The following is a 27,344-nucleotide window of genomic DNA, read 5'->3' as shown; positions in this document are numbered from 1 at the left end:
TTTGGCCTTTATGTTACTTGCCAAAAAGGTCAAAATATGTGTTTTTTTTTCCCCGTAGTTCCATGTTAATATTTCTAGATCTTGCTTAAAACGAAAACCAAGTCATAGCTAAAACTGAGTGATTTTTATCAGAAAAAATAATTTTAAATACTTGAAAGTGCTAAAGGAGGGGTTAAGACAGTGATTATCAAAACCAACATAATATAAATGAGAACGGCAATAGCAACTTTGTTATTTAGTTGCTGAAAATATTTTTCCAAAGAAGAATGACTTAATTTTAGTGCAGCTGTAACTTTCACAAAAGAAGGTTAGGTAGAATTTCAGTAGTTTTTAAAATTTAATCTTAAACAGCTGCTTGAGAAAAGATGTCATTGTAGATTGTTAAATACGGGTATCGTATTGAACGTTGTTTACAGAGTCTTAGCAATTGGCCGTCTTGCTAATAGGATCTTTTAGATAGATAGTTCCCACCAATATAACTGTTAATACACAGGTTTTGGGGGTTTAAGTGGAATTTTTATTTTTAAATGTGTACCAAATAGCTTTGCTAGGTTTTGCAGCTGGGTAATACATATGCAAAATTATCTTTATCTAATGAAATCTTTTGATTTTTAAAATGTACTCAGAAGGGAAAAAATGGACTTAACACTTTTTAAAGTTCTGCAGAGCCATAGTAGCTGTCTTGACACTAAATTACAACCGGGCCTAAGGTTTTCTATTTTTATCACAATGGTTTTGATGTTTGCCCACCCAACAGCAAGATTTGCTGTTCCAGAGATGGCTCTACCTTGGTGTAACTTAAGTTACCTGCCTGTCAAAATGCAGAGGCATTTCAATACCGTAATTTCCCTAGAAAGTCGTTGCCCTAGTAAGAGAGCATTTTATGGTGAAGCATTTAAATGTCTTTGCCTTCAGGATAGAGGACAAATTATAGAGACAGGTTGCCATCCTGCCCATTGCACAGGAAAGGGAAGCGAAAAAACGTTTTAGGCTGTCAATCTATTTGAAGACACTTCAGGCTCTCCCAGATCCAATCCAGACTGCACACATGATTCAGAAATGGATGACCTCTCCTCCGTAAGCCCATCTCTATGAATACTGGTCTCATAAACATGCTGAGTTGTAAGACAGACTGTAAGGAACAAATTCACGTGTTTTAAAGTGAAATATATTTCCTCGGGATTAAGCAAACTTGTTATGTGTATTTATGCTTGTAATTTTAAGTGGTATTATTCAGGCTAGTCTTTTTAATTGTATACTTTTCCCAGGAAAAGAGAATACACAAAACTGCCACAATTAGTGTTGCTTAAACTACAGATCTAATTCATAAAAGCTCTGTTAAAACACCTTGAAAATCCTAGACAGTAATGTGAATATATAAAGTAACGCATACCCCTTTTTGTGTGCCACAATTCTCTGATTTCTCAAAACTGGGAAGTCCATTGCCACCCCCACAGAATTATCAGCCCGTTGTGGAATATTGTTTCTAAGTTTTCTTAATTAAACAAGTTGGACATAGTGAAACCTGGCTTACAAAGGTTTTCTGAAAAGAATATAACAAGTGGATGAAATACTATAGAACTCTTTTCTTGTTTAATTGTGGCTGTTTTGTCTTTCTGCCAGAGTTTTTTGTTTGCTTGTTTTCCTTTTAAATGTTGGTAATCTTTCTGCTTAAATTTACTTCAATGTAAATAATTTTCTGGAGGTGTATTTGCTGTTTGCAAATGTTGGAGAGACTTCTGTTGGCTTTTCCACAGGCATGTGTGGTACATGGGCTGGAAATGGTGAGCGATGGGCACTGCGAAATACAGATGATCATGGAATTCTGAAAGAAATGCAGTAAAGCTCTTGCTCCCTCTAGTTTAGTTGAGCTTTGCAGCTGTAGAACAAAAATCTGGGAGCTCTGATAATTTGTCCAACCTGGGACTTGTTCCCAAGGCACAGCGCTTGTGTGGCAGGCCACCTCTCCTGAGACCACGGTAGCTTGGCTGGTGTGCTGGAGGCAGCTGAAGCCACCCCGCTGGCCCTTCTGGCTGCAGCACGTGCTGCGGTAACATGGGAGAGAAGCATCTCAGCGTGCAGCAGCCCTGCGTTCCTCTTCCGAGCTTTCTGTAGACAGAGAAGTGCAGTAAGGGTCTTGCATTGAACGCAGTAAGTGAGGGCTTTTAGTGTTAACTGCTGGGCTAACTGCTAGTTGCAGTAGGGTTTAGAAACGAAGTGGTGTAATGTGCCAGTTCAAGTAAAACTAAAGATTTACACAAACCCCATTAGTCCTGTTCTGTTTGCCTTGGTTTAATCACTATGAACTAGTCCCTATATATAGTTACCATCAAGCTCATGAACCTAAAGTGATATTGTTTTAATTTTCTCGTAGGTAAATCCAACCAATCATCGTCTCCTGTTTGAAGTGTTTGATGAAAACAGATTGGTGAGTGCATGTGTTGATTGTGTTTGACTAATCACAAGGCTTTGCATAATGCAGCTGATGAAAATATAACAAATCTTAAGGGTGATTTTTTGCCTGTTGTTTAAGTAAGTGTGATAAGAAATGTAACTGGAAGCATTAAAAGTGTCTGGTTTTTGGGACTAATAGAGCATTAAACACGATAGTAGTACCCTGTTGGATCAGACCAAAATGGTCCTCCTTAACCCAGTATCCTCACAGTGAAAACCTCATCATGTTCTTCCTTAGGCATCTCCACTGCAAACCAGTAAAGTCACAACCTTTTCAGTCACCTCCAAGGCAGCTGTTTCATCCCCTGGTCATTTTAGCATTTCTTTCCTGTACCTTTTAATACTTCCGCATCCGTTTTTGGGATGTGGTTGCCAGAGCTGCACCTTGTACTCAAGATGTGGGTGTATGAAGGTTTAAGGTAATGACAAAATCATGCTCTGTGTTTTCAGTTTTCCGCCTCATAATGCCCTGCATATTGTTAGTGGTTTTAGTCTTGAACTGGATTTGTCTGATGCAGTAGCTCTTCTAGAGAAGTCTTCCAACATCTTACTGCTTGCTTTGTTATGATTAAGTAGATGAGGTTTTCACACAGGCATCTATGGAATAAGCGACCCCGTCATTCGGAACATACTAGGTTAATATGCCAGTGCAATGGCCTGCTGGGTGAATGACTCCTTGGGGGTTTTGTCGGTTGAGAATTGTAACACCATCTCTTTGGTTTTGAGATCAGGCGTTAATGTTTTCTTGGTTGGGTGCAGTACAACCTCTACAAAACTTGTTTGCTTTGTGAAGATTAGGATCAGTGTTGTGAAGATCCTTTTATTCAAAAAACCTCAGTATGGAAACATCTGTCTTCAAAAAATGTATTCTTTTTCTCTGGCTTCATATTAAATACAGAGCAAAGAAAGACACGCAAGCTGTAATCTTGTGGGGAAAAAGAGGACTTACAGCTAAGTGAGTATATCTTCCTTTAGGAGGAAGTAAATCGGTAAATCCGTGACAGTGTGTATTTAGAGTGGGCTGACTGTGAGCATATTTATTGACATAAAATGATCACTTGCACTATTAAAACTGTCCTGTGCCTTTTGAACTTAAAAGGACATCATCGGTCGGTTCTTCCCAGCGTTAAGGCCCTTCTCCATTGCCAGCTGATGCAAACAACGCTGCAGCAGAACTCCTGTCACCGTAACTGTGTGGCAGTAGCTGTAAGCCCGGGCTCGGGGCTGTGGTGACATTACTGCATGGCGTGCATGTGGATTGCGGGGGGTTGGAATATGTTTGTGTCAGGGTGGAGGACAAAGCACAGCTCCTGGAAGAGGCTTGGCTCTGGCCTGGAGAGGGCAGTGGCACAGGGATGTCTGTGGGTGACAGTAGGGGTGGCGGTGCAGGAAAAAAATTCTATCTGCAGTGACAGCTGAGAAATGGTTTTGGTAGACTTGTTTCAGATATATTGCTTAAGATTTTCAAGTTTCTGTGTGCAGTACGTGGCCTTATACTGATGGTTTCAGTACTTCTTTATTGTTGAAGTGTTTTCCTTTGTTCTTCCTGTGTCCGTACTTCTGATGGCAGTCTGCCCTTGGGCTCGTAACCTCCTTGAAAGGCACCAAGCTGGGCCTTAGGAGCTGTTTTTTCCTTCCAGAAGGTGTTCTGAGCTACTGGCAAAGCAAGTACATTGGGGTTTTTAGAGCAGCAGATTTCCATCAGGTTATGTTTACAGAATTGAGGAGTCATTCAACTGATTATTTTTGCTTTACTCTGAAAAACTTATTGTCAATGCTTGCGTGGTTTTTATTGCAAGAACTTTGTTTCTTCTTCATGCTCCCAAATTATCGAAGCACTTTCTGTCTTTGCAGTGCGTCCTTCCCTTTCTGTCTCCCAATCAAAATAGAGAATATATGATGCGAGCTTCATCTTCTGGCAAAGAGAGACTGTGTCCTTGGATAATACATTTTATCTGAAAAATAAGATAAAATGATACCAACACCTGTGCTTCCACAAGGCAGTGTACAATACTGTTGCACTGTAGAAGTGATTCATGTTTTTCTTGTTGGCTCATAGTCCACTTAAAACAATAGGGGATTGTGCTGTCTGTTGGCAGTTTTATCGTTTTAAGCTTCCATTTCTCTTGCGATTTGTCATTTTCTGTCTTTTGAAAACAAGCTGCTTGCAAACAGAGGTTTAAATGTCTCGATATTGACCCTCCACCTACAAATTTTCAGAGCTGTTGTCAAAACTTACGCCTTGAAGTTCTCCCGGAGAACAAATGGCCATGTATTGAAACGAAGCTGCGCTTCTTGTTAAACAGTTTCTTTTCCAGTATGCACTATGAGTGCAATTGTGAGCACTCTTCAAATGTGAGTATTCTCAGACCGCTGAGTTTCTGCGTTGTAATAGAGCTGATTTAGGGTGTTCAGTTTATGTTTTGGTGTATCTTGTTTGTCTGTTCTTCTTCTGAGGTCTTTTGGCTCTCGGAGAGCGTAACTGTACTCCGTGCTGGCAATCACACTCGTGGTAATATTGCTAACTTTCTCACTGGAGGCTGGCCAGCAATGGGCAGAGTTTCTGTACGGTGTTTTAGACAAATCGGTACAAAACGACATGCAACACCCGTCTCCGGTTTTCCCTCGTCTTCACTGGCTGGTAAAACTGAAAAAGAAACTTTGTCTCCTGCCATCTTGCACATTCCTGCTGTTTTTATTGTGTGAGAAATCTTTGCCATATGTACGATTGCTTTGTTTGTTGTAATTTCTAATTCTTAAAAGGGACTGCGCAGGGTAGCGTAGGTTATATTGCATTCATAGGGGCAATGTAAAAGTTGTGGCTTTTTAAAGGCAAGAAGTTTGTTGCTTAATGATGTTATGAGCTCAGTTAAAACTGAAAGCATAACTGTGCTATATTTACTCGTGTTCTGCCATGATAGCCTAATGCTGTAACACACACCAAAATGTTAAGCGTGAAATAATTTTTCTCATTTGCCTGTGGAGTTGACTTAAACTTTTAGCACTAACTCTGAGTGGTTTTGCTGTAGTTAAATTTTGGTGTGTGTGCTTTATACAAATGTGCCGTGTGAATATGATGTGGTTTAGATTTATAGCGGTGCCGAGTATGTTCGCTGCCTTAGTCAGCTGTGAGAGCTCTCCCGCTGGGGCCGCTCCTCTCTGATGGAAAAGGAGCAGCTGTGAAGGTGCTGTTTCAGGCTCTTGCTGGCATTAAAAAAAAAAAAAAAAAAAAAGGAAAAGAAAAAAACCCCAAACCCCCACTAGCTTACACTGGAGAGGGGGAACCAGGCCACGTGACTCCCACCATCCTACCCTATGTCCCAGTGTGTAGGAGCACTGATTGCTCTTACCCAATCATGCCTGGAATGCTGCTTGCCACTTGGGCTATTTCTGCTATCTGTCGCTATCAGGGCTGCAGTGCTAACAGTTTGGCAGATGGGACACTTTTTCTTGGAGTTTATGTCTTTGGTTTTTAACTTCTGGCAGTGCCTGAATTGTTGCTGTTCTCCCTCTCCCTTTCTTCTCTCTGTAAAACCATGGCCCATCGGCTGCGGTTTCATTTTGGCTCTGGGCGAAGCAACACAGCCCCCGAATCGGAGATCCTCGACCGGGAGAGAGAAGATGACATTTTCATGGCATTCCACACTTTGCCAAGAAGAAACAGTCCTCACGCCTTCTCCCGACATGGAGCAGATTATGGTGGTGGCAGTGATTTGCAAGAAGTGGGCTCCTTAAAAAGGAGTACATCCATGTTTATTCCCCAGCTGCTGAACAGTATTGATGTGCGTCCAACGAGAAGCTCGTCAATGCAGATCTCTCTTCAGCGCAAAGCTGCGAACGGCTGCGCGGACGAGTGCGCAACCCTGGAATCGCCTGAGGAAACGCTTCCTTGTAAATTCTCGGACTTCAGGGAGCATTATGCATCCCCTGTTGAAAACCGTTCTCCAAACAGTCCAGAGGTGACTCCTGAAAATTCTCCGCCCAGCCTGACGGAAGAGTTAGGGCAACAGATTAATGGAACTGTTTGCTGTAATCGTAGAATATTTTGTACTATTCCTTCTAACAACCAGAGTGAGGATGCTTCATCAACTACCCAAGAAGGTGAGGTAAATGAAGCAGCTTCAGGCTTAAACATAAGTGGCGTGAGGATTCAGCATCGGGCTTCAAGTGCAGATGTGCCTCAGGTTACTCTACTACCCTTTGGTACTGAGGCTCAAAATAATGCACCCACCCCTGAACCCCGGCGTTGGTCTTTGCAACATGTGCCAGATATGTCAGCAAATTCAGGGAAAAAGTTCTTTGTTCTCCAGTTACAGCAACCGCAGGCAAGTGGTACAGGTGCAGGAGGCGAATATAACTTTGGTTTTACTGGAACAAAAGGGGACAGATTGGTCAGGTATCCTCGGATACGGCTAGAAAGGAGTACTTCCTACCCTGTCCAGCCACCAACAGAAGAAATTAGCCCTGCAAATAATGGATTGAATTCAGAGCTGCATGGAAATGGCAGGAACGGGTCGGAAATGTCTAGAAGCAGTTCAGTAGAGCGGATTCCTCAAGGGCAGGGATGCTTGTTTAAAATCAGACCAGATCAAAACACGAGGCAGCAGCACTTCAGAATTCTTGTCACCCGTGGTCCTGAAGAACAAAATCAGGTTGTTGGTAAAGAGGGTCGTGGCACCCCTGGTCCTACAACAGCCAGCACCGCGGTAAGTATGATGCTGAGTATGCTATGCTATAAAATACAGGATTGCTGTAGAAAGGCATTTCTAGGGTTGAGGCAACTGAAGCACTTCCATTGTTAGCACTAGAATGTTCTGCATTTCTCTGGAGCAAGCCACGAATCATCTCTATTTCTAATCTAACGTAACTTTGCTCTCAGTTAATGATTACACCCAGTGTAATATTTTGAGATCCTAATGTCACATGTGTTTTCTTAATTCAGTGTTATATCAGCTGGAAAGACTTCTAAAAATCAGAACATTGAAATGGCAAATTAAGTGCTCGTGTTAATTTAGGTGGCTGAGACCTTGCCGCATGAAGAATTCTTCATGCTCTGTTTTTAAAAACAACTACTTTGACAATTTCTAAGTATAATATACATGCGTGCGTACTTCACGATTTTAAAATGTCTATTGTAATGCAATAAGACTATAGGAAGACTGCTAAGACTCTAGAAATCTTACAATAATTCCAATCAAGATATTGACTTAGCAGATAAGGTACCAAGAAATTAGGAAAAAAAAAAAATCTTATAGTCTTTTTTTTTTTTTTGGCCTTCTGGAAATTAAAAACACGTCCTCTTTTTTGTGTGCCACAAGTCCTAATCAAACAACTGCACAAGTAGCTCAGCACAACTTAGTAGACTGGCTTGTTGTTTGTATTGGCCTTGATTTTGCTTTAAGATGACAAAATTAATCTTCTGGTTTTTTTTCGTTATAAGGGGAGAAGATCGATGTTTTTAAGCCACTTTTGAAAAGACCAAAGTAGGAATGAAACTTAAGGGTTTAGATTAGTCATTTGCTTAAATTGCTTTCCTGTGCAATCTAACACTGCCCACTTGAGTTCCTAAGCCGAGTGATGCTGTATATAGAATAGTAAGCACTCTGGCTCCAGCTGTGAAAACAGTGTCACTAGAAGAGATTTTGGTCTTCAGTGCCCGCGTGTGCTCGTTCTCTGCGCTTTCCTTCGATGAAACGTAGCACAGGGACAGCTGCTCATTGCAGCAGGCCTCTCTGATGACTCTGCAGCTTTCTTCTCAAAAAGCTGAGAGTCCTAAAGTTATTCCAGTATAACCTTCTCTTTAGTTTTTCAGTAGACATTGTGAGTAGACAATCACAAAGTTGTGCTAAGCTTTTATTTTAAAAAAGTAAAATAAAAAAAAAAAACCCTTGCCAGTTACAGGTTTTATTTCCGTCTCTGTAAGCTAGCAGTTTTGTTAAGTAGTACATAGTGTCTCTCCTGCCAGCCTGAGAACATCTCAGCAGGAAAATTTGGAATGCAGATACGTCACTGATTTTTTTTCTTCATTTGACTTTCATGTATGCAGTACAGTATGTTGAGCGTTCTCATACTAAAATGAATCTAACTCTCAAACTAAAAATGAAACAGAAGGGGAAAAAAAGTATGTCTGATTTTTCCCTTTCCTGTTAATTATCCCTTGTTCCTTCCCGGTCATAGCTGTTACGGAGAAGCACCATAACCAATTCCATAAGTAGCTGTAGTGTGTCAAACCCGGTACTACAGCAAACAGAGCTCTACAGGGCTGTGCAGCTTGCAGAGATGTGCCCCACTGTCTCTGCAGTACTTTTCATTTTCCTACAGGAGAGAGATGTGCCCCCCCAAAGTCACTTCTTTGATCTTCACTGTAGTAGTGATTCACATACCAAAGACATACTTCAGTGTTTCCAGAGGAGAATTATGAAATTTGTTCCTGTGTGCTCTTAGTTTTAGTTACCATGGGAAATCAATTTAGTCAGCCGTGAAGCATGGCAGTCACACAGGCGCTCAGTCCAAATGGTACTTGCATTCTTTAGTACAAAAAGCTTCAAAAATAAATAATTAATTGAAACTTAAAACTTTTTTGTGGTGTTTTCTCATATTTGTAGTAAGCCCAGAAATACTGTGGGTAGAGGTGATTGGCTAGGCAAGATGCCACAGGAAGTGTGGGCAATGAAAGCATTTTGGTGAAAGTTTTGCTTTATTTTGTCTACATATAAAACATTCTTTAGTAAGGTGTCATTTTTAATCTATCCCACAGAAGTTTGTTTGGAGGACCTAGGATACTAAGCAAGGGTGTGCCTGAAATATTTGCTCTATTAAGCTGAGGGGAAAAGTTGTCATGTTTTATAGTTGTTAGCTTAAAAAAAAAAAAAATCTCATCTCTTGCAGTTAAACAAGTTGGTGTGTATTTGATTGATATCGGGCATGGGCCTGGGGCTGTGAGCAGCTGCTACAGCCGTATTTATCTTGAGTGCAAACATTCAGGCGGGCGTCTGCAGTCCTACTGCTCCCAAGTGTTTATGACCTTTCAAATATCTTCTGTTTTAGACAGAAGCGGTTTGGGGCAAGCAGGATGTATTTCATTACAAGTCATTATAAAATATTAAGTAAAGTATGAGCTTATGTCCAATTGTGAAAAATTTTATTTGGAAGCCTTGTTACAAATTCCTTTGACTACGATGATATTTATATGTAATGCAGTAGGCTACTGGGAAGCGTGTGTATGTACTGGGGCATATAACAAATACTCACATTGTTTATAATTGGGGGCTGTGAGTGCATAGCTGTATTTGTGGGAAACACTTCAAAAATCTCATGTCTTGGACAACTGTTTCAGAGACCTGACAAAGGCATCTTTGTTGTGATAAAAATACAAAGTGCCTTAACAAAATGTTGTAGTACTAGTATTGAATTATATTTAGTTAACTCTCGACTCTTCATTTCTCACAACTCGGCTTTTATTTTCCTTCCTTAAAAATAATTGTAGAATAAATATTGTTGTGAAAGTACAGAGAGTCTACTTATGCTCCTAAAGATCGCAGCTGGGACTGGGGCATGTAAACCCAAAGGAGCAGTTCAGCAGTCAGGAAGGGTTCTGGGTTGCGCGGTGCCCAGAAGACTTGGACGTGGGCACCTCTGACGTGGGCCTCTTTCAGGCTGGTGCTGTGTGGCAGACCAGCGACGGGTTGCCTGACCTCTGAGACCAGCTGAGACTCTGTCTTTGGCAAAAGTTACTTTACACGAAAGCGGAAGCAGGTTGGTGAACACGTGCAGTGCACGTGGTGGCTTTCATAGGGACTCTGTGGGAAGTGGCTAAAAAGGTCCTCTGAAGAATGTGGAACTCAGGGGAATTAAGGCACTAGAACCGCTGCTCCTCTGCCTCTCCAAAAGCTGTAACATCCACTGTCCTGCCTCTCTCTGCCCTTCCTTGGAGCTCATGCAAAACTTCGTGCTTCTGTTGATACCCTGAATTTTGGTGGGGAAAGGTGTACCAGTGCTGCTGTTTTAACGGAAATGCTTTCGTGGGAGACCTCTGCCTGTCGTTGAGGCAGAGAACTTCAGTTGTGTTGCTGCTGAGCTCTGTGTTTGATCAGGAATAATTTTTATCACCTAGAGCAGAGCCAGCTTCAGTTGATAAAACTGTGCAGGGGAAAGGCAGAGTTGTTTGCTAGAATCCTTCTACAAAATTAGTAATTAGCAACTGGCAATTGCATGACCGCAATGCAGATGAGAAAAACGTAATTAAAATGTATTTTAATGCATTATTATATTATGGCATAACAGATTTTGACAATTTAATTTTTCTAAAGGAGATTAATGCTCCTCTTGGTTCCACTCGCCGTTTTTCTTAGTTTCAGTGATACCTCCTCAGCGTAAAAAGGTTGCTAGTAACCCCTTCTTACCTTAGTGATTTCCTGTCAGTGGGAATAGATTTCTCCCAGGGCAAAACTTTGCGAAGAACAGATAGTAATCCACTTGGAAAATTGCTACTACTATGTGAGTTTTAAACCTTGAACCATCCTCTTTCACATCCCACTAGGAGAGCTACGAGTCAAATCTGTTTAATCATATTGGGGACTATTTATTTGTGGGCTTGACCTAAGAGAAAACAGGTCAATGAGATTGTTGATTGATTTAGAAGAGCTGCTGGTGAAAATTTGCTGGTCTTCAACGGTGTTACTCAAATAGTATCTAATGTTAAATTGTGTATATAAAAGATGCACATTTCTGCTCTTTAGGATTAGAAATGTATATCTAAAGAATTCAGCACTTCTATAGACCCTCCTTACATACTGAGACACTACGAGATTTCTACCTTAGTTGGCCTGTGAATTAATATCAGATATATAGGAGCTTGTGTCCAGAAATGCATACAGATTCTCCATGCAGAAAATGATACAAGGCTGACCCATCAGCTGTCTGTATTGACAGCAATTTGTCAGAAAGGGGACGTGATCATGACGTACTATATCATATATTATCAAATAGAAGGGGAAAAATGCCAATTAACTTGCCTTATAGATTGGTGTTTACTGTGATCCTGTTTTTGGTCAAAAGCTCTTGACACACCATGCTTTGTGATATTCATAGTCTGTGAATACGGAAGTCTTGGGATAGTTTTGTGGTTTTTTTTTTTTCCACAGCTGGGGAAAAAAAAAATCAAACGAGGGAAATGCAGTTTTATTCAATTTCACACATTGGAAAATTTGTAATACATTTAAATTAAAAATAAATACTAGTTAAGGGATGTCCAACATTGTGCTTTTTTTAGCTTGAATATTTATTCTTTAGACAATCTCACAAATTACAGTGTTTTCAATAGCAGGTATCTGCTTTAGTGCCACTATCTTCTTTATATTTCTATATATGGCTGCCTCGGGAGTTACTACTCAGTGTTGTGGATCACCGTTCTCTAACTGGAGATAGTTTTCTGTGCACAGTGATATTCGAGGAAGAAACATCTGAATCACTGTTACTAGCTAAGCCTTTGCTGCAAGAAGCAAAAGAAAATGAAATAAATTTCATTGTGCGCAGTCCTTTGAAGATGATGAATTTGTAGAGGAGCTTCGGTTGGCAGTATCTTTAAGCTGTATCTCTACCATAGTATTTCCTTTCCTTACCCATTTGTTTCAAATTTCTACTCTGTCCTGGCTCTAATGCTCAAGCAGCAATTCTCCACACTTGCCCTGTGCTAAGCCTTCATTTCTAAGGCAGGTACCACTGTATGACAATTAAAAAGGGCAGTGGAGGAATAACATTGTTCTGCATTTCTTAGCAGTGTGATTTGCAAAATATAAGCCATGTTTTGGTTAGTATGAAATTCAACTCTGGATTGAATTTTCTGGATTTTTACTTTTGTATATAAACTGATCCATTTGATTAAAAAAAAAAAGAAAAAAAATCCTTCAGTGTTTCACTGTAAACTATGGCAAAGTCTGAAAGTCTCTTTCCTGAGATAGTACTGAGACACCAAATGGTTTACGTATTGCTGATTAGCACAAGAAAAATTGATGCAAATCTTTAAAGATGAAATGAAAATGATTCCCCCCCATTAAGCATTGCAAGAGTTCATTTGTTTCACATTAGCTAATGCAGTTGATAGAGATCTTAATTTTCTCTTTTAGAGTGGCTCTTCTTGCCCACTTCTGTGGTCATTCCCCAGCCTGCCCTTGACAGGGTATTCAGCACTTAATTTAACATCATTCATCATCTTTAACTAGCCCCCACGCTGATACTTTGCTGGGACTTGAGTTGATAAGGGAAATGGTGGTGCTTTTGAATTGGAAAAAAGGTTTAATTGCTTCTCTTACAATTTCTGAGCCAAGTCCAGAGAACTCTCTTCTCCAAGTCTGCCCAAGTACTCCAAAGAATAAAAAGACAAAAATGGGACAAACCCTGTTCCTAAGGAATATGGAACTGTTTATCTGTCTGTCCTGTTTTCTCACGGATGATGAAGTATATTAGAACCAGCAGCCACTCCAGTAAGATCTATTGCGTAGAGCGAAAACTCAGTTGGCATTAGAGATTCTCCTTCTGTCTGTCCGTGCACCCATCCATGCAGGCACATCGGCAGCTGCCTGTGCGGGAAGTTCGGAGGGCTGCAGCTTCCACTGCAGAGGTACAGCAGTCTAAATGGTACAAACCAAGGAAAGCCAAATTGTTAACAGTTTATTTGCCAGCCTTCGTTATACCAGGAGCATATTCTTGAAAATTCAGAGGTCTTTAAAACAGGCAAAAGCTATGTCAGAAGCGTTTCTTCCCAAGTCTCTTCAAGAAGAGCTGAACCAGTGCAGCTGCCCTGCCACAGGCATCAGTAGGTGAACGGCGTGGAAAGTCTTGTGCACCTTTCAGAGGCTGCTTTCTCAGCCGTGCTATGCAGGACTAACGCTCTTCTCTATTGCACGTGTCGAAGTTTGGAGACCTACTTCAGGGCCTGCTGTCTGGACTTTCTAGAACATAATTCCTGTTGCCCTTAGCTAGGTGTTTAAAATAGTTCAAATGAACAGTGGTATGAATATCCTGTCTCTCCAGTTGCTCTACAGGGAGTGCAGATGCCTACCTGGAAAGCCTCTGTCCTGCGCAGGCGAGGACTTTGTTGACATCTGCAGGTAGAGGTGAAGTCCATCCCTCAAGTCTTTTTAGGTTTTCTGTCGAGGACAAAACCGATTCTTCTTCCCTCCTATCTCCCCAAGAAGCCGACCTCTAAGTTGCACGGCAAGAAAGTATCTCCTGACCACAGTAGCCTGTGCCTAGAGATTACTGCTTTTCTCATCCTTTTCTGTTCAGGGATCCGCCCTGGTCTAGAGCACACTTTGGGCATTTCGCTCATGTGGAAAAGAACCAGACACACCCCCCTCATTTTTTCTTTCTTTTCTTACTTCCCTCCAGAAATCACCTGGCCCCCTTCCTAATTAGCCTTTCCATCAGCTTGCACATCTGTTCTGAAGAGACCTCCCTGCCCTGGCAGGGGCAGGCCATCGGGTTCAGGCACGTGCAGAGCAGAAGCTGGTGTGACAAGACGGAAAGTACCGAGGAGCAGACTGATTTTTGGTCTTGTCATGTCTTTTCCCCGTGTGAGTGGAGGACAAATAGCACATTGGAAGTGGTACAGATGAGCTCGCACGTAATTTTCAGACAAGTTTTTAGAGAGTCAAGAATTGGCAGTGCTGTCTACCCTGTCCCTACACATTCTCATAGTTCCCCGGGAAAAAATTCTGCATTTTATTGTTTGGCTTTTTTATTCCCTGAAAGCTGTAACTTTTTGGTATTTCTCTGTAAAGAAATAAGAATAAAACATCGAGCAGAAGAGATGGAAATAACATCGCTTTTTAATAGCAGTAATAAACTATTTGCTTCTGCGTGGAAAAATTGTGTCTGAGTTTCAGTACACAGTGATCTCTGTAAAGCTGAGTTTATAAGGCCCTCAATTTATAATGGAAATGCTGACGCAGTCTTAACAATGAAGGTGCCAGCCAGAGCCGCTCTGCTACAGATCTAGCCACAGAAAATTGCGGATAATAAACCAGATACAGAGTCTTGATTGCTTTTTGTACTATTTAGCTGTTTTCTTATTTGAGAAAATCCGTCGAGTAATGAAGAATTTAGGAATGTGCACATTTCATGACTGCTCTAGTTCAGAAAGCTATTCTAAATTCCAATCTATCCTGTTTACTTAGTTTCCAGATTAAATCTTGTTGTAAAGGGTGTTACTGCATACGCTAATCTAAAATCTGGTGCTTTTATCTGTTTTTTCATCTAACAGGATGACATTGTTAGCTTCCAGAAGTCAGAAATTATGTACAGAAAAATATATTAATAAAATCAGCAGTATGACTATGCAGGTTTCTGTCTCCAAAAAGAATGAATGAATAAAAAGGAAAAACCTCATCCTTGCTCTAGTTAAATCATCTGATGCTATAAACCTAGCAAAAGGCTGGGCTGTGTCTTACACATGTGGGAGCAGCAAATGCTAGAGCTGAGGTCCCAGGCACTGTCACTACCAAAATACCCCTCCCTTCTTCAGGTCTGTGGTGTGCTGGCTGCTCAGGCCCTGGGGGCAGGGGGGTACAGTGTGTTGGACGGGAAAGTCTAATGAAAAACTTGCTTCTGATGAGATGAGTTGTGCAAATAAAATCCCGACTGCCCTGTATACTGTGGTGTAAATGCGGAGTTTTGCAGTCGCTTTGGTAGAATGCTTCATCTTCCCTTTCACACCAGGCTGAAAAGAATAACCTCCTGGGTGACTTGCATTTCCAGGCTTGATGTACGCTAGAAAAGGAAAAGAGAATATAAACTTTGTTATAAGGTGGGATTTTTATCTTCAGTAAAAGAGAGATTCAGCTATAAATTTCTATGACCTGACTGGCCGCCTTTGCACATCTTATACTCTTAGTCCTATTACGTAAAGAGTTTTGGTCAGTTGGTTTTTTTAACGGCAAAGAATAATAAGTAATCGTTGTCTATAATAAGGCAACAGGAGCCTACATATTCAGCATTCACTTTAGTATTCAACAAATCGCTGGACACATACAAGCATAAAATTCTGGAACATGGTATCTTAAATGTTTTTATTGTCAAAAGCAAGCTACTTTAAAAATGAAAAGGAAGGTATTAATCAAACAGTGAAAATCCTTTCAAACAAGACATTAGAGGCTGATACTAATCCTTCTTGAGAAAGTTATAGCCTAAGTTTTACCTCCTGAGTGTTTAAAACAGTTTACATAATTTAAAAAGAAAAAAGCTTTTCTGCTTTTAAAAGTATTTCTACTTCACATCCTGTTACTAAAACCCACAGCTTATCAAGATGTGGGAATAGCAATATTATTTGAGGGATTACATTAAATCACAATTATTTAAAATATTTTCACATTGCTAAATAAAATTTTAAGCGTTGTTATCAAAGCTAAGAATTATATCCATTACATTTTGCACGTATCATCCTGGATGGTGAAAAACTCCTCTAATTTAAGTTTTGTGCATTTTACCAGTAATACATTTTTCTTTCAATACTTAGTGGGGTAGAGACTTTAAATTACAAATAATGCTAACCATTTAGTCATTTGATATGTGCTTCAAGCATGATTTTATATTCACAGCATCATGTTGCTACAAGGTATTTATTTGCTTCAAATTCTGTGAAAGTGGAACTCGACTTTATTGTTGGGAAGTGGAGCAGAATCTCCTTCGGCTCGCACACAGGCAGCCTCGTGCTCCCTGCCCGAAGCTTTGGGAGTGGAGGCTGCCGTAGTTGCTGCGTTACGAACACTGCATTATTTTTAGAAGCTCTATCAGAGGGTGCTTGCCAGCACACTGAATTATCATAAACATGAGTGACCCCTACTTGTTGGGAAAGGCTTGCGGTATGGTTGGTGATGCAGCTTGCAGTTATGGAGCAGAGTGTTTACTCACAGGCAGCATTTCGGAGTTCAGCAATCCATAATCTGGGGTCCCAGCCCTAGACAGACTCATGAAGGTTTTTTGTAATATTTGACATTTTACGGTGTAGGATTGCAAGCGATACTCTACAAGGCACTCTAATTAAGCTGCAGCGTAACTCTGGAAGATTTTATTTATTTATATAGTTTACAGTACTTGTGACATTATCAGCTTTCCCGATTCACGTCCAGTCTTGTGAGACGCCCTTTTGGATGCCGTGTGACTTTGCTCTCAGCCGGCTCTGGGTGAGTCACGGAACAGGTTGAGAGAGAACCTACCAGCAGAAATGAGAAACCAGCTGGGCGAATTGCTTCCTGTAAAGAACGGATCATAACCACGGTCAACTAAAAGGTGTAGTGAAGGTAGCAGAGGGATCCTTGCCTGATCTTCCAGGAAGTTCAGCTCATTTGCGTTTCGCACACGTGTGTTGAAGGTTCAGGCATTAATACAAGATTTTAGCTGGTTTGTATGATTTGAAGGTACGGGGCTAAATCGTGACCAATCTGACCTACATTGCAGAATCCATTTGCTCAGTGACAAGTCTGTAGCTCTCAATTCGCTATATATTTCAGTCGGTTCTCTACTGACAGGTGAGCATGCAGAAATTTCTAACATCTTCAAAAGTGGTAGCAGGTCCTCTAGTCCTCAGGATTATGCCTGTCCACTTCTGCAATTATCAGTCTTTTTGAGGCGTTGGAAGAATTTTAAATTCCCACATATTTTAAAGTAAATAATTAGTTCGGCTTGTTTATATATTGCCAACATATTGCAGATTGTTTGCTTTGTCTCCTACTCTAGATAAAATGTTACCATTCAGCTGTGGGGAAAAAAGGAAAAAACCCAAACCACTCTGAACTGTAAATTGCGCTTTCTCTAAACACACTTCTCTGTGGGAAAGATTCAGTAAATGAATGCTACTGAATGAAGGAAATGTGCTGCAGACGGTTGTTCATCTAAAAGGACAAGCTGTACTCTCAATAAAAGGTTGCTTCTATTTGCATAGCAACCATCAGGGAAGAAAAACTGTTTTGAAGGAGACATGCAAATCTGTCTGCATTTTCCTGCTGCTACTGGGCCTGCTACACCTTTGAAAAGGCAGGCTTTGCTGTTTCTTTGATAGGGAGATATTAACGTACTTAATGCTTGCTTGTTTGATTGATTTACATTCAGAAATACGTGGAAGATTTTCTTACGATTCCAGGATGAACAGTATTATGGCACTGTGGTTCAGTAAGCACCTCAAAGACAGACATTTTATTTTAGGACTAATCTTCTGGTTCTGAATTTTAGAAAACGGATCTGTTGCCAACTTTGCGGTTACTTTCGCCTCTTAATGTATGTCCACTGAATAGTCAGTCTCTCCTGGTTTCTGACGTTGCTGCCTGTTTTGCTCTCCAGTTGTGTGCAGTCACATGCACAGCACTGAAAAATAACAAGTAAAATGAGGAATATTAGGAATTACAATGGAAGCAGTTTAAAACAATTAATTATCAGTTTGGATGTTATCTGTGGCCTAAATATGCTTTTGTGAGCCAATTCTGGGCATAAAATTTTCATAATGAAACAAGTAGTATTCCTATATTCAAACAATTGCCATTTCTCTGAAGTGTGGCTGTATACCAGCAACTTCAGTATGAAATGCAAAAAAGCAGCTACAATTTGGTGCTTAAAGCCAGAACCAAAGGGGTTTTCAGATATCAATTAATTTGTGGTGACATTATTTGAGATCTATTACATGTTTAATTTACTGTATTAAAATATCTGATCTTAACTGAGCAAGGGAAGATAACGTTTTTGTTCTTTGCAGATGTGGGCTTTGTGGGTAATGATACAGTAGCCAAGTATGGGAAAGCCTCACAGTAGCCATTCGGATGTGGGAAACTGGTCTGAATAGATTTCTTTTTGTCTGATGTCACCACTTTTTAGTATCTTTCTGGCCTTACAATATACGCCGTAATGCAAACATCCTAAGTGAAAGCAAACGTTATCTGCTTTAAATTTAAGGAGAGAACTGACTGTGTCTTACTGTTGCCATCCCCACAGTAAACCCTGTGGTGGTTTTATGTTAGGGAATTAACATTGTATTGTGCTAGTTTTTTTCCTATTTAGTTTTGTGTTAACTTAGGAGAAATAAAAAAAGGGGATAGAGAAGGGTTTCTGTAGAGAATTTGGTTGCTCTCTATATATAGACTTGTAAATAGTGTGAATTCGATACAATTAAATACTTGCCCAACTTTGCAGAGTGTATCCGTACGTAAAAATGTAAAATATTTTAATTTTCCATTAAATGGATGCATCTTTACCCCACAGCAGGGCCTGATATCTTTGAAATTTACCAATCCTGCCTAATTTTTCCTGTTCCTAAAACCTGGGTGTTATTACAATACACGCCTAATTTATAGTAATAAATATTTGGAGTTACGGGATGTTACCTTACCTTCAATAGTGTCTCTATCATGATGCTAGGAGCACATGGAAGCAGGGCAGGCAGTTAACCTTTGGACCTGTGGAGTACGTGAGAAGGTACGTCTGTTTGAAAGCGTCACATGGGAGAACAGCCCCTTCCATCCTTATGGAAATCCCAAGCCTGCAAGTGCTGTTTGTGAAACACACGTTGCCTCCCAGAGCTTGCGTGTGACCTGTTCCCCACATGTTGCTTCAAAATACTTGATTCTTTTTACATCTGCTACGATCAGCATTTGGTACTGATTTATTTGTTACGTGACCCACTGCGCGCTGCCCTGAGCCTGTTCCCGAAGAGCAGGAGCGGGGATCTGGGGGTGACAGAGCAGGAGCCGTCCCCGGGGGGTTCCCACTGGGCTGTTTCAGGCGGCAGTTCCACAGATATTGCCACTCCTGGCCCTAAGCTGGGGAGCCGTGGCCTGCTTTTCGGGTTGGGTTGTGCCTTGCGCAGTGCGTTGGAGCAGCGCTGGCTTGGGCAGGTGCCATCCTTGGATTTCTTGTGTTGGATGCCAGCCAAAACAGATGCGGGAAGAAGAGGGAGAAAAGAATGTGGAGTTGTTGGTTTGTAGCGCCAGCTCCATTCTCCATGGGGCTGCTGTGTGTGTTTGCCTTGTGTTGTGTTCCCTTCCGCAGCAAATGCCGTCTCCTCCAAATGAGACCCTGTGAGCTTGGAGCTGGAGAGGGGGCTTGCTTGCCTTTTGTTATGTTCCTGAGTTTATGGGGATTAGCATTCCTGACAAACATTTGCAGCAAATATTTCTGGAGCTCTGGCCTTCCTGCTTTTTCTTATAATCAAATTTAAAATATATATAAACATCAACTCCTTGTGCAGAATTTCAGGATACAAACAAAATAGACTGGTAGCTGATTTTAAAAAAACGTTCACAACATGAAACAAATGTTTCAAGGTTTTTTTCCCTGTGTTCTTTTTCACCCTGAGAGTGTGTATTACCAGTTATCTGCTGTTCGGGTTTTTTACTGACTGAAACGTATAGTAGTAATTGCCCACCATAAAAACCTTGCAGTAAATATTATTGATTGATCTACATGAACTAGTAACTATCCTTTTCTTGGAGAGTTAATTACACAAAAATTCACGTTATTCTAAGTTGAATTTTCATACCTTCCTAAATTCCATCAGAAACAAGTTATATTAGAGGAAAAAATCATTGACCAAAGGAAATAGTTAAAATCAATATGGTTTTGGTTGCCTGTCGTAAGGTATGAGCTAGGGTAAGAATGTAGATTGTTTGTAGGTGAACTCTCCAAAAGGTCACTTCTGAGGAATAGTCTAGTAAAAGTATAATTCATCAAACAATTTAAAGTATAAAATAAGACACTGCATTCTTCCTCTGTGCAAAATATAACCCCAGTTGCAAAGGGGCTTCTGAACAAGCTCTTGTAGCAGCATGGGCATGCCTGTTTCAGAACTGAATACGTTCAAGACCAGTAAGTCAACGTAATTTTTGGCTGGCCTTTCTGTCAGGAACAAATGTGTTATTTCTAACCTTTAAAATTTAGCAGGTCTCAAGGTTCTTTGTCTCAGCAAGAAAAAAGGTGGTTGAGCATGTATTACTGTAAATGATCATTCATTTAAAGAAATTAAGAAGACTGCCTTAGTTAACTGTCCACTAATCAGCATTTCAATGACCTCAACATACAGTAGTTTTCTATTTCTCTCTAGTCAGTCCATAGCAGTGTTTCCCCTCAGTGTTCTAATAAATAGCAGGTATAATGTATTCTTGGGTCAGATAAACTTGGCATTTAGAATTCTTACTATGTATTTTGGTTTTTTTCCTTAACTGTAGGAAAATCATTAAAGCAAAAATACTACATTGCCAAGTCTAATGCCTTCCTGAACATAAGTGCTACTCGGATCAGATGGTTGAAAGAACGTACTTAGTAGCGTTGGAAAATTTAGTCTGAATAAATGTCAGCATGCTTTCTCTGATTCCGTTACTGCTATCTCATTTCTCTGCCTCCTCATACTTTCACGACTTTTTTTTCCCTTTGTCACTGTTCTCTGTTGATTAACCTCAGTCTACAGTTCTTCCCATCAGCCACATACCTAAAGCGCTGCATCACGGTCCAAGATAAACATGTTGATGGGTCCTAATGTAATATAACGGAATACTTGGAGAAGGTGCTTAACGGGACTTCTGCTCCCTTTCAGCCCTGGCGATTTATAGGACACTCACACATCAGTTAGGAGGAACAGAATTTTCAAAGTACTACTGGAGCTCTAGCGTGTAATTTCTAAACAAAAGCCTACATTTTACTGAGGCTGACTTCAATTGCCATTTTCTTGGATGTTGCTAATAAAGATGCACCTTCTCCAGAGTAAGAAAATTCAGCTTTGAGGTGAAGGAGCTGTAATTCTGGTAGCTGGACGTAACCCACGCGCTCTCAGTGGGAATTGTAGCTTGTATAAATGTTAGTTGTTGTTTGTCTGCCCGTACAGCCAAGTATTTTATTAAGAGTTCACAAGGGGTCAGATAAACATTTAGTGGCTTTCAAAAACTGCCTCTGGTCATTTGAGTACCTTGTGTTATGTGGTCAAGTTACAGTGAATTTCAAAGCACTGCCGGGATTACTGGTCTTTCAGGCTGCCCTGAGCTGTTTATAGTGGCTTATGCCCAAGTGTATAGCGTGTTTAAGGAGAGGATGAAATAGCAGAAATTAGTGTGTCTACTGAATGGAAAATTGGGGACTTTTATTTCGCCTTGAGTCATGTTTTGTTATATATTACTGCTACTTTGACATTAGTATGGGAGTGTGCATATGGAGGAAAACAAATTCAGGAATAGTATTCAGTAATAGAGGAATATTACATCAGTGTAATGATGTGTGTGATGGATGACTAAAAATATGATTGTTCTTCAAGAACATTTTTGCACCGTTGAAAGAGTTCTTTGCTGCAGAGTCCTTTGCTTGAAAATTGTTCTTATTTATGTGGAGAAGGCCACAAAATTTGAACAGAAGTTGTGGGAGAAGGGCTGCAGAGGGAAGAATCAGTAGTCCGAAAATTCACAAAGTGGACTGTTTTGCTTGTCACACATGTGGTGGGTTTGGCAGTGTCAGGTTCCTCATTGGTCTCGATGATCTTAAAGGCCCCTTCCACCGTAGGCGATTCTAGGATTCTGTGTGTATGCAGAATATGTATACATTGTGCGTTATGGAAGTGATGCACCTCTGATCCCTCTGCTTTTTATTAAAATAGCAATTCCATTTTTGACCGATTTTAAGAGAAGGAAATTATGACTCGTATTTTTTCGGTTTCGTCGATGTTCAATTCCCATACAAGTCACAGTCAGCATTTTTCAAAGGCGGCTGCATTCCAACAGGCTCTAAACCTGTGATTTCGCTGCCGAATTTTAGCGTATGGTCAAGACAGCATAGGAAAGATTTCTGTCGTACTTTTCAGCTCCCTTCTTCAAGAAGCAGCAGGAGGCAAAAGTTAATGTTTTAAGAGAAGGCGATGTCCATTTTTAACTTTTTTTTTTGCTATCCCGTTGCTAATCTGGCAAGAGTTGCATACATTCTGCATCTTGAGCTGTTACGTCTTTCGGATCTCAGTTGCTGCAGTTCTTCAGGATATATTATAGGCATTGGAATAGCTTTAGAGGGAATATAACCCCCCCTAGCTCACTAGAGCATTTTTACTCTTACAGTACTTGGCTTTTCTGAGGATTCTGTTTCTTAATCCCTTTCTGCCAAGAAAGCACATACACAGCAAAATTGGTCATGACGGATGTGTAGGGAAATCCAGAAGTCTGAATAAAAGGCTGAACGGCTGTTGATGCGGAAAAGAAACAGAAAAAGTAGGACATCTCTTTGAGCAAAAGAAAAAAGTAGGATAAATAGATTAGTGAAGAGGAGAAAAGAAGAAATGGTAATAGAGACAATAAAGGCTCTGTGATTTGAGTGGTTCAGAGTGTCTGCAACATAAAGCAATATTAATGAACAATTGGCCAGCTAATTATACTCTCTTTAATCTGCTTGATATTGTATGCCATAGCAGAGTTTACCAAGCCTACCTCACTTGCTTCTCAGTATTAGCGGAAATAGTTCCCAGCTACAGTTACACTTCGCTTTAGAAATCCCTTCGCTATAGTTTTGTGAATTACTGATTTTTGAAGGTGAGCTACGTGAGCAGCAGTACTTCATAGGGAATAATTCTGAAAGGAAGCAAGATAGGTGTTTGCTAGTGCACAAGGAGTGAGTTTAAATAAAATAGGCACTTCTGTGGGGAAGATGACAGAATTCATGTGTTGTGAGCATGATGTCTTGCGTTCATGGCTGCTAACTTTGAGCATCGAGCTGATTGAGAAATGCAGTTATTGGAGGCTGTGGTCCATCATGGATAGAGCTGTGAGCAGATGGGAAAAGCTGTTAGTCTGCCTGACCGCACCTCTTCAGTGGCGGGGGGACATGAAGGCAGCTGCCCTTCTGTGTTGGTGCTCCAAGTCAGCTCCAACGAAACTTGACCGAGGTTCTCAATCTTAGATCTTCGCCACTCTGCGCATCTGAAAGAAAAAAAATGCATTTCTGTGACCCTTAATTGGACCACATTGGATCCCACAATGATGGATCTGGTACTTTCCATTTAACTGTGTTTCACAAGGTTTTGTGAAGTTTCGTAACTGTTTAGTCATTTTCTTCACATGGTCACAAAAAAGGTTGTTGATGTTTTCTGTCTCTCCACTGTATTGATTTATCATCATTTTTCTATAGTATAAACATGGAATTTCAAGGTCACACCCCACCGATATTCCTGGTTGTATGATACAAGTAGCTGTGGGTAGGTTGTGTGTCAGTTGACAAACACCGTGTGCTGCAGTATGCTGCTGTGCATCTGCCCCAGGGCTGCCCTCTGCCAGGCAAGAAGCAATACTAAATATGAGTCTGAGCAAATGAAGAATTTTTGGGCCTCTGTGAAAGTTCCAAGTAGTAAAGTGCAGCTGTTTGTGCTTTGGAGCCACCAGCCTCTTCCTTGGAACAATTCTCCTGTTTTAAACCTGCCTTCATTTTGCTCTCTGATTTGACCAAGTTAGCCTCTCATCTAAAATTTTTCAACTTTGAATGTCATTGTTTTCTAAATTCTGTACCTCATACACAAAAATATGGAACTTGAATAAAGTTTACTCTGTTAGATAGGAGGGACAGTGACTCCTTGGTGAATGCTTCTGTGCAGTCTCAAACATACTCACAGTGTGAAAAATGCCTTAGCCTCTGTGCTCCATACCAGTGGCACTATGTATTTAATTTGACAGGGGCAGCAGGCATAACAGCTTTGAGGGCAAAAAGTATTGGGGCACTTGGTAAAAATTTTTAGAGCCGTTAGAGTATTAATGGAAAGAATAATGGTAGGATGATGGTACAATGCTAAGATCTTGAAACATCCAAGAATTGCAAGCACAGTTTAGTAAACCATTCTTGGAGAGGCTTCTAGGCCCGAGTAGGATGCATTGGGAAATTGAGGAGCTCCTCAGCTAGTAAGAGTTGTGCCTGTGTTTGTGTTCTATACCGTTTGCTGGAGCGTTGCATGTAGTCTGTGTGCTTTTCTTCTGCTTCATAAACCAAACGTTTCTTTGCTGGTTTTCTTTGCCACATTTTCCAAACCTGACACCAAGAGAGAATGTTACTTTTTTCCATCATTTTCTGGCTCCGTAGCTCAGGTGGGGAAGGCTGGAGACCTTTGAGCAGAGGGCAGGCTCGCCCCTCGGCTGCCGGTTGCAGCCCAGCAGGCCACTGGCCACCTTTGCATCCCAGCAAGGACGTGCTGCTGGGCCACACTCGGCCTGGTGTGCACAGGTCCCCCAGCCCTGCTCTGCAGGGCAGCTTCCCAGCTGCTCAGCCCCAGGCCTTGCCTGGGCGACGGGGTTGTTACTCCTCAGGCCAGGACGTGGCGTTTCCCTTTCAACTCCACGAGATTCCTCTTGGCCTGTTTCTCCAGCCTGTCCGGGTTCCTCGGAATGGCAGCACAAGGCTCTCCTAGGTTCGCATCACCTGCACGCTTGCTGAGGGTGCATTCTCTCTATCAGCCAGGTCACTAATTACGATGTTAAACACTCCAGGACCCAGTGTCGATGCCTAGGGTGTTCCACTATTGACTGGCCTCCAGCTGGTGGATGGCTCAGAAATTTTGGCTGCTAGAAATGTCCCAGGGAAATTAAAAAGATTTGACTTGCACGGAATGGGTTATAGCATTATGTCCTCCTCATGCTGCTAAAATGTATAGATACCTTGACTTAAAGTACAGTCATCAATTAAGTTAGGTTTATATGCAAGATTGTACTTTGTGTAACCTGAAGCTACTTCATTTAACTCTGTCAAGAAAAAAGGGTTTAAGCAAGAGTTCTTTGGAAAACTTGCTCTTAGAGTGCTGCCCTTTTCTTAAATGTGACAAAGCCAATGTGAAGTAAACAGGTTGAGATTGGCTTGTTACACAGTTTTGCAAATTAACTATCAAAATGCAATGCCGTTACCTGCAGTCTGGTGATTTTGAATAGATGAACTGGGCTGGACAAGTTAGAGATTTCCGCAGTTCTGTGCTGCTCTCCTGACTGCAGCTAACTATTATGGAAATACTCGTTTAGCATCGGGTGCTGAAGTTACTGCTCTAGGTTGGAGAGGTCAGGGGTTTCTGTTATGTCATAGAACAGATTGTTGTGCAGAATTGCCCCAGCAGCTTACAGTTCTTACTGTTCCTTCTGCATTAGTACCTGTTGAAAGACAGAGAGACATTTGTCCCATCTTTTTTCAACTATGGAAACTTACGTTAAAAGAAAAAATACAGCTAAACATCCCTAACAGGTGAAGTGTATTCCATAATACAGCTGTGGTTCTTCAGCTGAACTCCTGGTGGCAAATACTTCACCTTTTGCCACTGACTTCAAATCAGTACGTAAATCAGGCTGTTGGAACTTACTGGTAAGGGCTCCATTTTTTGCTGTATTTTTTGTCTTCCATTTGGCAATTACAGATGAGTTTCTGTCATCAAGAACATACAACTCTCTCAGCATTATGGCCGCTGTGTTGGGATCCCCCATCCCAATTTTAATGAGAAGCTGTAAACTTATGGCTTCACTTGTTCGTTTTAATTTGTCGCTAGTGTGATTTCAGCTCTTGGGATGCAAGTGAAATGATCTCATCCGCAGTATTTTGGGTACTTTGGAACTTAGTGGTGCTTACTTGATTATCACATCGTGAATCTGTAGTCCATTTCAGTGTCATCTGCTCACTGTGCTTTGCTCTTCTTTCTTGAAGAGTTGTAATGAAAATTCATTAGAAGATTATTTCATTTTTGTTCTGAAATATTTTTTTAGTCAATAATTCCTTCGTGTCTTATAGAACAAGGGGCAGAAACTGTCCTAACACATTTAATTTGTTCTAGACTTTCTACCCATTCTTTCACTTATGCACATTGATTCTGTTCCTATTTTCCACACCCTCTCACAACTCGGGCCCAATTTGAGCATCTCTCAGGCATCACCTCTATCCTCCTGCCAAGGCTTCTCCTTTCCTTATTCCCCTTTTGGTCTGTCCAATATCAGAAGAAACACGGATTCTCGTCTTTCCAGAGGCTGTTCCTAATGCAGCACTACTAATAATAGCAGGTATTCACTCTTGCCATACGTCACAGATACAGCCTTTTATAACTGTGACCCATGGTAGAGCGAGGAAATAGAAGTCTGTTTCCAGCACTCCTGTGTCACACATTTAATTATAAGAGGCATCTAAATAGGAAGCCATTTTATTATAACGAATGGAATAAATCTTTAACTTGCTGTCTTCTCCCTGGCATTGTCCAGAGTTTTTTTGGATGTTAGTCATGTTTCAGGAATGCATTAGATCTTGGCATAGGTGGCCAGTGTTTTTCAGTATGTTTAAATAAGCAGTGGCAACACAAGAGAAATATTTTAGAATTTAAATAATTTATGCTTATGTACTGTGGCTTGCTTAGTCTGTTTAAGGATCTAGCTGCCTTGGTTGTCCACGCTTGCTAGGTAATAGGCTTTTTTCAGTCAGCTGTGATTGGAGCGCTACTGCCTTATCTCTGAAATTGCAACTTAAACACATTGTCTTTTATTTCTGGTTGGATTCGTGAAGGGCCTCTGTCTGCACGTGACACGTTTTGGTCTTGTCAAAGATCATTGGTCTTGAGCAAGCGTGCACCAGTGTAGGTAATGTCCTGGGAACCAGCTGGGCAGTGGTTCGTCGTTAACTGTCCTTAATGGATGGAAATGATACCAGAGGGTTTACAGTAGTTAACTCTTAAGGTAAAAGTCTTAACACGTGATAGATGTGGTTGAAGGAGAATAAATTCCTTCTGCTGTGCAGCAGTATTCTAGGGGGTATCATTAATTCCTACAGGATAAGCCATACAAATCTATTGGAGTCTGTTAATGTACCTGAAGTACCCTGTTTTTTCTTTACCGTTTCCAAGTGGTTACAAAGCGTTGTCAGTGACAAATTTGCAGAAGTTAGCC

The 27,344-nt window shown here is 40.9% G+C and overlaps 1 protein-coding gene across 14 annotated transcripts in view; it reads left to right on the top strand.

The window, feature by feature from the left end:
- The window catches only part of LOC128902120 (E3 ubiquitin-protein ligase NEDD4-like), a 161,417-nt gene that overhangs the window by 74,327 nt on the left and 59,746 nt on the right, over positions 1-27,344 (top strand). For 5 of the 14 annotated variants that reach the window (XM_054184521.1, XM_054184519.1, XM_054184518.1 and 2 more), the window contains exons 5-8: positions 2,375-2,428; positions 4,675-4,809; positions 4,870-5,095; positions 5,941-7,160. In XM_054184521.1, the coding sequence (XP_054040496.1) occupies positions 2,375-2,428; positions 4,675-4,809; positions 4,870-5,095; positions 5,941-7,160 (1,635 nt within the window). Of the gene's footprint in view, positions 1-2,374; positions 2,429-3,377; positions 3,410-4,674; positions 4,810-4,869; positions 5,157-5,940; positions 7,161-27,344 lie in introns of those variants that run through there. The other 9 variants (XM_054184530.1, XM_054184529.1, XM_054184528.1 and 6 more) reach the window with 7 other exon arrangements.

This window comes from Rissa tridactyla, chromosome W, assembly GCF_028500815.1.
Source record: "Rissa tridactyla isolate bRisTri1 chromosome W, bRisTri1.patW.cur.20221130, whole genome shotgun sequence".
In the NCBI taxonomy this organism is placed as follows: Eukaryota; Metazoa; Chordata; class Aves; order Charadriiformes; family Laridae; genus Rissa; species Rissa tridactyla.
This window is presented reverse-complemented; position numbering and strand designations above follow the sequence as displayed.